The sequence below is a fragment of the Eleginops maclovinus genome, chromosome 1 (genome assembly GCF_036324505.1).
Source record: "Eleginops maclovinus isolate JMC-PN-2008 ecotype Puerto Natales chromosome 1, JC_Emac_rtc_rv5, whole genome shotgun sequence".
Classification (NCBI taxonomy): Eukaryota; Metazoa; Chordata; class Actinopteri; order Perciformes; family Eleginopidae; genus Eleginops; species Eleginops maclovinus.
Window position 1 is genome coordinate 6,307,924 of NC_086349.1, and position 12,328 is coordinate 6,320,251.

General features: G+C 39.8%; 1 protein-coding gene across 1 annotated transcript in view; it reads right to left on the bottom strand.

Moving 5' to 3' along the window:
- Positions 1–5,380: 5,380 nt before the first annotated feature.
- plxna1a (plexin A1a) overlaps positions 5,381–12,328 on the bottom strand; it is a 217,393-nt gene continuing 210,445 nt past the window's right edge. Inside the window, 1 exon segment of the mRNA XM_063884697.1 lies at positions 5,381–10,436. Within this exon segment, the coding sequence (XP_063740767.1) occupies positions 10,341–10,436 (96 nt within the window). The 3' untranslated portion in view covers positions 5,381–10,340.

The following is a 12,328-nucleotide window of genomic DNA, read 5'->3' on the forward strand; positions in this document are numbered from 1 at the left end:
AAACCTCACCTCACATGGTAAAGGTAGAAAAGGTTTTTGAAGAGCAGATCCCCAAAAAGTTTTCCACAAATCCCCTTTAACCACAACTATAAACACTTGGTTAAGTTAACAGATTCACGTGTTAACACTTACAAAACAACAATGGTTTTAGATGCCATTTGACAGTCCCTCATTAGGTCCACTAGAGCATATGGTGACAGATCTATTGCCAAATGCCACCTTTTTCAAAATGATCTCCTGCCAAAATGTTTGTTAGCTCAGTCATCTCTTCCCAGACTGGAGGTGTCTGAGGCCAAGCCTTCAGCTTTACCGTTCTATCATCAGATATTCTCTGTAAACCTTTCCAAACCAAAGTGCTAAGATGCTTTTCGGAAGCTGGGCTTAGCTCTGCTTAGTACCAGATGACTCCTCAAGCCCCATGCTGCTTCCAATACCGCAGAACTGCCTGCAGCCAGGCCGTAAGTGATAGAGAGAATGAAGCGGGAGCACAGGGAGAGGAGACACAGTGAGAGACGATGGGGGTAGATGAGAGGTCGGAAGAGATAAAAGGATGACAGGGGAAGTGGAAGAGTGACAGAGAAGGCTGTAGAGGCAAAGAGAGTGAAGAAGGGGGGGGGGGGGTCTAAGATTACCAGTTTGTTTGAGCATCCGTCCATCCCGCTGAGACAGAGAGAGATGAAAGTGTGAGGATAGCTGGGCGGCTAGTGAGAGGAGAGGTGAAGTGAGCTCCTGCGGGGAGAGCAAGGAGCAAAGCAGGCGGGGGGTTAGAGTTGTTGAAAATAGCCAGAGCTGAACCACAATCTGAATTCATAATGACACATTTGCTTTTCATTGTCTCCAGTATTGTGTGGTTTGTAGCTTGGCAGCAAAGCACTTATAATCAGAGATCAAGCGCTATAGGAAGGCCCTCATGGGTGCTGTCTGGATTTCATCAATCTAGCCAAATGTAATATATGTCAATTGTCACAGGACTCAGTCCCAGGGAATAGCTTTAAAAATATATATATATTATTTTTAGGAAATATCTGGTGGAGGGTCTTTGGTAAATGTGAAATAAACACAGAGAGCAGGGTTTAAATGAAGGCCAAAGTCAGCCAGGGATCCCTTTAAGAAAGAAAAACACTCTTGAAGCCTACTTAAGGTTGAGGTTAAAATAAGGTTGTGATGGTAATTACCCACAAATAATATGCCACACGTATTTCCAAGAACTACATTTAGTCTTATACCCAGTCTACATTAGTAGCAGAGTAGCCCGTTACGATACATCGATCAGTGTGGCCTATTTTGACTGCCATCTCATGGTCCGATCAGACTGTGTAAGGTCAGTGTCTGATTTCACATATACAGTAAGTGCTTAGTTTGTCCCAATTAAATAATGATAAATAGCCTATTTTTCGGTATGAATATTAGCCTATACACACATGTTGTTAGTACAATGTTGTAAAAAAACATGTTCTTTTAGGGATTTTGTTTAAAAAATAGGAAAAAATTTAATATACATGTAGAATGGCCAAGCACTAAATATGTGTTGTATTTATGAACATTTCTATGTCAAAACCAGCAGAACCTGGTGCAGAAAGAGCTCTATCTTCTATCAATCAGTGAGCCCCAACACCAAAAAAATAAAAAAGCTGTTGAATGATCAGTCCAACACCATGTTAGATGTCCAATCAGATTAGACGTTGTCAATTCGTAATCCGGGAAACTTCTAAATTCTATTAATCATCTACCAATCATTTACAGTAAGACGTATAGACCATGCTAGCAGCTCTATGAAACTGCCATAAAAGTTCTGAGCTACTGCTAACAGTTTAACAATCAATAACTATGCTAAAATACCTATATTTTGCAGGTATTGTGTTTTCCAAGTTTACCTTCTTAGTTTAGCGTGTTAGCCATGGTTTGAGGGTGCTTCACCAACACGTGCTAAATATGAGAACTACGCAAAAAGTACAGCAGAGGCTGAAGGGAATGTCACCCAGGTATATGGTCATAAACCAAAGTGTTGGGAAAGTTAAACCTCTGACCAGATGAGAGGGTCACAGGATCAACAAAGTTATTACAATTCCTCCTGAGGGGAATATCAATGTCTGTACCAAATGTCATGGCAATCCAGGAGGACATTTAACTCAATGTCACTCAACTTGTGTCAACCTTAAAGTGTCTCTAAATTGAAAAGTCATTAGTTCACCAAAGTCATTACAATGTGTCCTCTGGGCACCATGGACATGTATACAACATTTCATGGCAATCCATCTTACAGTTGATGGTAAGTGATGGACTCATCAACATACTGACAGGTATTGATCCCTAGAGCTACGGCGCAAGCATGGCTAAAAAGGTGGAATTATGCCTTTTTCTGTTTCTCATTGGACACTGCTACAGATTATTTCAAGAGATTCACTGCCGATGTAAAATACAAGTGTGACATTGGGGATTTGGAAACAAGGTCTCAAAACACAATCTTTTTTATATCTTAAATTGCTATCAACGGAGCAACACATTACAAGTAGAAAAGCACTCCTCTGCCAAGGCTTTGCCCAGTGTCACGATGAGGGAAAAAAGGAGAAAATAATTTGAAAAAATTATCCAAAATTGTATTGAATTTTCATTTAACTATGCTACACCTTTACACCATTCTCAATCAAATCGGGCCAGTAGTTTTCCATCATCCTGCTCACAAACTAACAAGAAAAAACAACCAACAAACATAACTCCCTTGGTGGAATACGCTATTAAGTTATTGCGGAGTCCTCGAACATAAAAGATCTTCATCTTTGGATTTTGTTGAATTTGAATTTCCCACTAAGAGTCTTCCAAACACATCAGGAATATATAAACACAGACACATTTACAGACACACAGACACAATAGCTAATGTCATATCAACAGTCTGTAGGTTGGGTTGAGTCTGTGATTATTTTAATTTATTCAAGCTCTTATACATTTGATAGTTCTCCAGCACATCCAGACATGCACCCACACAGTCTCAATTTAGCACTGCATTAAAATTAACTTTGACGGAGAGGAAACAGTCGGAGCGGACGTGACTGTCTGCTGCCCTGATTATGCGCTCTCATCTTATTTCCCCTGCTGGTCCTCATCTATTGTGACTCCGTAAAGACAGAATGAGGCAGAATTAACCTTCTACTTCCACCTAGGGAAACCAGCTTTCTATTCTGCTTTACCTTCATACATTTATACTCCCCCTCTTTCCTCTTGTTGCTTTTCCTCTTATCTTTTTTTCTTCTCTTGCCCATCTGTAATGCTCTTCTCCCCTCTGGAGAAACAGAGGAGTCTTATCGCAGCTTAATCTCCAGCTGAGAGTCGGCAGTGTGGGGCCAAAGCCAATGTGACTTTATCGTTTATTCTGTGTCGAGGCATTTTAGAGGACGGCCGAGTATTTGTGTTGAGAGTGGTCTGGGTGATTGAATTGCCAGAGAAGCCTCAGGGTGCAAAAACGGAGAGGGAGAAGAGGAAAATAAAAAAGTGATTCTTCACAACAAGCACAATTCAAACATGGTAATCTGATGCCCTGAGATATTTGAACACGTAGTCAGACATATGGGCTGCAGGCGTTGGGAGGTGGTGTCTGCTGCCTGAGAGATGTGTGCAACCCGTAGTTTTATCTAAGCACTGCTGTGCTCTACCTACTGTGACAAGTTCTACAGCAGGGATTCTGGGTAATATGCAAGAGGCAAATTAAAGGAGATGATGGAGAGAAGAAAAGGGGCGGGAGAGAAAGTCAAGCGGAAACTTACTCAATGTTTCTCTGAAGTAGCACAGTAGGTAGAGAGAGGGGAAAAAATCTGAGATAGGAAAGAAAAGAATGAAACAAAGAGATAAGAGAAACATTTCAAATGCAACTTCACAGTGCAGGGGCTGAACTAAGAGTTAAGATTCTGAAATGGCCCAACAGGTAGAGGAAAGAGAAAAGGCACTAGGAGGATAAAGAGAGGTCAATCCCCTTCAGAACACAGACGTCGTGTCTCTGATATCCAGGCCACATTCTCTCAGGAGGTCTGAATCTTTCCTCTTTATGTTTTTGTAATGGGCTTTTTAATTTGACTGATGGGTTGCCTGTCAAATCATCTTGTTCCCGAGGGGAGGGTCTCGACACATTTAAATTGTACATTTCCAAACTATATGGACAGGCTGAGAAACACAGAGAGATAACGGGACTTGAACTACTTTAGTATCATTTACTCTTGGAAGGAAACATATAAAGGAACATAAATTGAAGAGGACATGTTATGCTCATTTTCAGGTTCATATTTGTGACTATGAAATGTTTACTTGCTTTAATGTTCAAAAAGTGCTTTATTTTTCTCATACTGTCTGTGCTGCAGCACCTCTTTTCTCCTTCTTAAGCAACAGCCCAGTCTACTCTGAATAGTTAGCTGGCCGCCCTGCCTGCCCCTTAGCAAATCATATACATGTGCCAAAAAAGGCATCCGTGTTACATAGTGATGTCACCATGTTACAGAAGTAAACTAAGGACAACTATAGGGGTGTTCAGGCTGAGGAGGAGTGTGTGGGAGTGAAACTCCCTTTGGAGGAAACTTCCCTTACTCCTTCTCTTAACAAAACCCAGTAACACGTGTAAATTACTACTTATTTTATGCAAAATGTATTTTTTTTTTAAACTGCTTGGTTAGATTAAGAATTTATTTGAAAAGATAAGGGTTTTGGTTAACTTAACGTGTGGATGTCACGTGACAAACAAGTCAAAGCGTGTCGCGAAGAAATTGCCTTACTTTAGTATGGAAGTTACGTTGCAATTTAATCCGATTTTAAACCACAGGGTAATATACCAACATTGCCAATACACTTCCACCTTGCTGTATTTTCTTAAACTTTTCGAAATACGTCACAAAATCAATGGAACAGGATCATTCTGAAGCACATTTTCTATCACACTGCCTTCATTACTGCTACGTAGCACTCATACCTGACAGTGTGATTTAAGGACTCGCTGGTCTGGCACTCACTGGGACAATTTCAGTCTTTTGACATGGATCTGAAATTCAGTGGATACGGATGGGTGATACTCTTGAGACTGAGCTTTGCGTCTACCTGTCTCGCTTCTTGAAGACATGTTTGACAGTTCAGTCTGAAAAGTAGGGTCTTACTATCTTTTCTTTTTTTTTCTTTATAAATGTCCACATTTACTTCACTTGTTAAAGAAGCAGAATCAAACAGAAGCAGTTTTACAGGAATTAATAAAGTACAATAATAATAAGCCTCAAATGCTGCTTTTGATTGTTCTAAAGTTCTCTTATGGTGACATACACTTAGATTAACCTGAAACTTGCAACAACTTTCAAATCCACAGGGTATATATAGGGATAGGGAATGGGAATAAAAACATCAGACGAGACAGATTTAGCAAAAACATGTTTAATCTCTCCTTGATGCGTGTCTATTTACAAGTAATAAATCTGCAAAATAGGAAAGAGCAGGATATTTACACAGGCGTGAAACAGCCAAAACCTGTCACAGCAGCTTCAAATCTGAAACTCTTAAAAAGGTATCAGAATTCATAAAGTATTAAAACTCTTTAAGGTATTTTTTTTTTCTTTCTAACTCTCTTCCTTAATTTGTGTGTGATCTTTTTTTTTCCCGTCCTATGCTCCTTCTCTGAAATGTACTTAAATCAAACTGAACTCAGCAGGCGAGGCAGCTGGAGAGAACTGGAGGGATGAGAAACTGAATGTTGCTGTTGTGGAGGATCAAAAATGGCACATTGGGTATTAAAGTTGTGCGTTGCAGTGTTTATATGGGTCTGAGGCAGACGCCATGTTGGAAGGTGCAGCACATACTGAAAAACAAGTAGATTTCAAAAACACGTCAGAATAGATTTAGCCATGGCTTTCGGAATACACCAGAAAATGGTGTCGGTTCCCTGATGTATTATTTTTTTATAAACTAAACTACAGTTTAACATTTTTTAGATAACAACCTTACTAACTTTTTTGCTGAGAGTAAGATGACACAACTACTGTCATATGTATGCTAAACAGCAAGCTAGAGCTAGGCTAAGATTAGCTTAGTTTTGCAGTAAGACTAGAAGCAGGGGGGAAAGCTAGGCCAGCTCTTTCTTAAATAAAAAAAAACCAGTGAAAATGTGTCGACAAACTAGATAAGCAGTGCAGGTAGGCACACTTTCTCTTAACCTTCCAACACAGATAAACCAGCACTTTTTCACCGTGTACATCCGTGCACATAAAATAATTTAAAATCATGTATGCTAAATGGAAATAAATAGGTTTGCTTAGCCAGCATTTAAGGTGTTGGATAGTGTCAAAGCCAGGTTAGCTCTTTTGTTTTGCACACTAATCTAGGCTAATCGTCTACTGACATTCGAGTACTTCTCATCTCAGTCTCGGAAAGAAAGTAAATGAGCAAAGTTCACAAAATATTGCTCTTGTTACTAACACTCTTAAAAAATATATGTTTTTCAGTATGGGAAGAGCCAGACAAGGCACAGTGAACAGTTCAGTTTGCCAATCATCGAGAGAGCCTCTCCCTCCTCCCTCCTTCACCACTGTCTCTTTCTGTGTGGAAGTTGAACGCCACAGATGCAACAGAATTGAAAATGAAGCAGTACCATGGCCTTCAAAGCACTTCCTCTGCCATGCCTAAGTCTTTTTATCTTTTACCCCAACAAGTGGTGAAGCAGAAAAAAACAAGAAGCAAAAGCACCAGAGACCAAGTGGGCCTCCTACCACGCCTTGCTGAACTGTTTTTCACATTACTTCATGTACAGCAAGCTAGAGCTAGGTTAACAGCATTACTGTTTCCACATCACTAAAATCATTGTCACAAATCTCCATCAAAAGAATAATTAAGCCACTGAAATGCAGTCAAACATCGATACATTGGTCCATGTCATTCATACAAATTAAAAAGTAAATGAGTGCCTGTACATGGTAAGTAACATCGCCTCAATTTCACCATTCATCAAGCATAAAGACACTAAATACCGTCAAAGAGGGGGGTATTTAAATGACTATAACTGAGTGATAAAATCAATTAGTGGAAGAACTGAATAGCAGATGGATCAAAAATAATCTCTTGTCACAGAGCTGTTCTCCTGATTTGAATGGATAAAGCTTTGGTCTGTATGTTGTATTACCCTGTGTAGATCAGTAGTTCAAGTATTGGAGCACATACAGTACATTACTTTCTGTCCAGACACATCTTTGCTGTCAAATCAAAACAAAGCACGTTGATGAGAACTAGAGGCTAATACCTAAAGATCAGGATTATTAAAGGGTTTCATAATCATTTTAAATCTATAAGGAAATGTATGACTTTTAAAGTTAAACGTTTTCATTTGACAGCAGCAATATGTGTGTGTTTTGTGGTTTGGGTAAAGGTCTGGCTAGTACTCTGCTGAGTACACCGACAAAATGTGCTAAAAGATTGTGACACCATGGCTAAGTTTGACAGCTGTCGGCCATGATGGAATCCTTCAACTCCTGGGAAACAATGGAAAGATGTTGTATCAACAATTTGAATAATTACTGATTGGTCTCCTTAAAATGACATTCCCATATAACAAAACAAGCATTGTCGATATATATAGGACCTTCATGTTTAGGCTAGCTAACAGCTAAAATGTAGCAAGCACCTGGCATAAAATGAAATGATTATTCAGGTTAACTTAATCTCATCTTGTTTTTTTATAGCATGTGACTAAGATTGGAGGGATTGCTGTCGAGCTATATTGGCCAAGGCGGGAATTTAGCAAAATCTTAAGTGACTGAACTTGTTGATTGTTGGACCAAATACAACGTGACACTTTCTTTACATAGAGTGAAACAGCTGTAACAATTATCAATAGGGATATGTAGATTTGTAATCCATCTAGTGCTTTGATCACAAACTTGGACTGCTAGCTGTTGTTCATCTGCGGTAAATGTCACTTGAACAAACAAAATAACTTAAGAAGTAGATTATTTCATGTCAAATCTATTATTTTGAATATAACTTATCACCTAGTTTTAAACAACCGTTTGGCTTTTTAAGTTTACAATGAATCCTTTAGTATGTAAATGTGCCATCAGAGAACATGATATGCTAGCTTGAATTTAGCATCTTATCCAATATATGCTAGTTTGTTGCGTTAGCACTGGGAAATGACAAAACAGGAAGTGGGCAGGTTTTAGTGCAGACAGATTTATCATGTTTGCTTTTGATTCACTGCAGTCAGAACCAACTGGCATTTTTCAGTTTCCTTTTCTAAAACTGCAGCTCAAACTGTCTTTGTTTAGCTGTGACAATAAAAAGAGGGTTAAAGTCACTTTTAATTTGAGAGGAACCTACCCCGCCTTTCGCAACAGCCCTCTGCAAGGTCCCTGATGCACCTGCAGAGCTCTTTTCTATCTGATCTGGACTTAACACAGGAATCTGGTGTCACTTGATTAAAGACTTTGTACTGTCTCACATGGGGGAACAAATCTGAGGGAAGCACTGTGAAGAGGAAGAAAAGGAAAATGATTTTGAGGCACCTGTAACTGTTTCCTTGAAAATGTAAATCTACATTTGTTGCATTTTTTCTTTTTGTTTTCAAACCAACAATCAGGGATAAGTACAGGAGTCATAATCTGGTTATTCCTATGCCTGCTTTATATCCCCCAACCAGCTCTCTTTGCAACACAAACCCAATATTACCCTGGTTACTATCTTTTGTTTTTAGCCTTGTACCTATTTTGCACATTCATATGAGAAATGAATGTCTTGTTTATGACTTTTTTTTTTTAAGCACTACAAAAAAATGTGGACCTACTGGAAAGAAATGTTGCTTTTTTTATCCTGTCCTATCATGAACCCATAAAAAAAAGAAAGGAAAGAAAGAAAAGAAAGGCCTTCAACTGGTACAAAAACACACAAAAAAATCAAAATCAAAGTACAATTAGTAAACCACATTCACATTTCACAAGTGGAACCTTCAGCTTTACAGTCTTTAGAGAAGTCAGAAATTACACAATACTTGTTCACCTTCTTCTGCGCACCGCATAGTTTTTGGAGCGCACACATTTTCAGACAAGAGAAGCCAAGAACACAAGATAAAGAAGTTGGATTCAACTGCTCATATGACCACCTGGTGCCTCTAAAGTTGCTCCTTGCTTCCACAAAATGACTTTAGTATCATCTAAATCAGCTAAACCAGGCCTTGGTGTATTTGGTTTCTCTAAAACAAACACAAAGCACTGAAGGGCGGTCGGCTCACGTACACCATTCGTATTTTTACTACCTTTAGAGCCAAAGACGTAGCACACAACGGTCCCAAGACCTCATGAAATATAGAAACTGTCTGCAATATATATATTTTTGCCATTTACCTATTTTTAAACTCTCACTGTCAGTCACAAAGCATGACAACATTTTTCATCATAGCACATTTCATCTAACGAAAAAGAAGTCTCTTTGCACTAAACGACATTCAAAGTAAAACATGGCACAGGACGACTTTTTCCTCATGTTTCTTCTTGGAAATATCAAATCTTCTTCTCAATCTTTTGTACATTAAAATGGAAAACATTTTTTTTTCTTCAACAAAATGTTTTGTATTTATATATCTATATATATATATATTCATATATCCTCTTCTCTCTTTTGATTTAGCTTTGTTGTGCAAATTCAGCAGTAACACAAGTGGCACAGCACTGGGGAGAATAGGCAGTTGGGGGGGGGATGTCAAATGCAGAGTTAACTGAAAATGTTCTTTGTGAGACTTCAGTGGATTTCCTGTGGATAGAGGGTTGGAGAGTCAGTACTGGAGGAAGTTTCCCTGCAAAGTAATTCCTTCTGGTTGCTCTGCAGTCGCGGCAGCTTTATATATCCTGGATTTTGATTGGCTCTCAGTCTGAACCGTAGGTTTAAGCTGTGGAGAGCTACTGGCTTTTCCATAGCTTTTTAGTTTTGTATCCAGCTCGTTGAGTATTTGGTCACCAGTGTGCCTGTTCTGGTCCTGATTTGGGCCAAAGTGCCCAACTGCTGCACCCGTACGACGCTAAATGTGATGAGGGCCATGATGAAAATAAGCGCTCTCCTGAGCTGAGGTCCATTTGCTGTGGGTGCGCTTGATTTGGTTGTTAAGGGCCGGGTTTTTTTGCTCAGAGGGAGAAAAAAAAAGCCAACCCTTAGTTCCCAGCTCTGCTGTCTCTCCAGTGTGCTGCTGCTGGCATCCTTGCAGTCTTTTCCTGCGGTCGTTGTTTGTGAGCATGATGACGACAGACTTAAACGTAGGTTAAAAAATGTCACAAGGTTGTCAGGGAAGGCGTGTTGGTTGGCCAGTTCTCCCCTAGCCGATGCATGCCAATGGCCTGTCCTCAGCTACCAAGTGCCATGGTGTCGATGACCTGCTCCAGCTTGCCGCGTAGCCGCTGTCTGCGCGACTGCTCGTCCTTTTGTAGCGCCGACAGGATCTGGACACAAGTATGGATAAATGACATTAAATACTTCACCCAAAGGTATATTTTTAAATATCAATTACTTCATTTAATATTAGTTACTTATCATGTCATCAGTTACTTCAATTACCAAAACGTTTCCAAAAATGAAGAAGACTATATAAACGATATACAGTATTCAAACTTACACATAACTTGTGCAGAACTATCAGTTGTATGCTAACTACAAGGAAAAAGGGAACCAGCTGCATTCACAAAGTTTTTAAGCATGTTAGCTTCCGTTAGCATTAGACTGATTACACCGCACAGGTTGTGGAACTTACTTTAATTCATCAGGACTCCCTCTAGTCTCACCCTTTATTCCACCAGTATTCCCAAATATATGCATTTTGGTCAAAACCTTACTATTTAAACACTTTTGACTAATAGTTTTGCTTGTGCACTTGCTCTTCTATTCTGTGTGAGTAGAATTTATGCCTAACGCTGCATTGACATGATATGCGTAAAACAGCTCTGCACTGATGTTGCCGTTGTGTTATTTTGAGAAAAGAAGACTTTGACGGTGGAGCTATCCTCGTAGTTGTGCACTTGTCGAAGGGCAGTGCTCAAAGTTTACAAGTTTAACATTGACCTTGCTTACCACCAACCTTTCGACGTGCAATCAATCAGATGACAGCTGTAAGTGGCGATAATAGCTAGCAGGTGAGATTAGGGTACAAATGAAACTCAACAGGATGTTTTCACAGCATGGCTATGCGCCCGTTGAGCAAGGAACAAATCGCATATCACTTAAAAGCCGCCTTAGTCTTGTAAGAATTAGTAAACTGATCGTTGAGTATAGTTTTTCAGTGGTTAAAGCAGGAGAATCCAATTCATGCAGGACTTTTCTCAGTCTTTGGATTGTTCTTTCAATGCCAAAGCACAGGGGGAGTATTTGTTATACAAATGATTATTTTGTGGGAGAGATATTCCTTTTATCCCTGATTTCAATCCTATATCATGGAGCTTCTTAACCCCAAATGTGTTGTTTCTTAGATGCACCAGCTTTTCTGCGCTCCGCTGCTTATTTCCGTTTCCCTGTAAGTGATTGCATTTCAAACTGATGCTGACAACCTGGACAAGGTTGGCAGGGGAGGGTGGGCAGGTGTGAGGGCCTGCGGGATTTCTATAATGGCATGTTAATGGGAGTGTGTACAGGAGTGTTTTAGCATCTTATTAAGTATGGCATGAACAATGGCGGGAGGAGCTGGTGCAGTGTTTGAAAGAAATACTGTACTTATGTGTGCGTCATTCTGGTAAATGTGTGTATGTGAGCTTGTTAGGCACGTCTGCACTGTATATATTTATGGCTGTGTGTGTGTGTGTCCGTGTTCATGTGTGTGTTAGGTCAGGGCATGTGTTAGAGGCGATGGAGACCGTGCAGCTGCCTACATCTGGATAATAGGCTTTAATGAAAGGGAGCAGTTGTGTGAATGCAGCCAGCTGCAAGCAGCCAGCATAACAACTGTAATACTGTTGCTATTGAGGGATGGGCAGGAGGAAGGGGGCGAGGGGAGTGGATCTTTTCACTACATAAAAGCACAATAAAGTTGAGGAAAGCAAAGGGTTCATGGGGGAATAGATTTATCTGTAGGCAACAGAGGGTAGAAGTCGAGGCTGGGATATTAAAGGTGGTGAATTACGGTTTCACAATGCAAAGGGATGGACAGGAGGAAGGATAATACAAGCACTTAGGCTAAGTAATTAACATGTTACATATTGTTCTTAAATACCAATAAAAAAGGCAGAATTGTCATTGGGACTGCCCATTGTTGCGATAGCCCATTATTTCATAACCCCAACATTCTTTTCCATTGGATCAAGAGCTCCATTTGTCCAAAAACAAAAATAAAGGTTGTTCTAAAGGC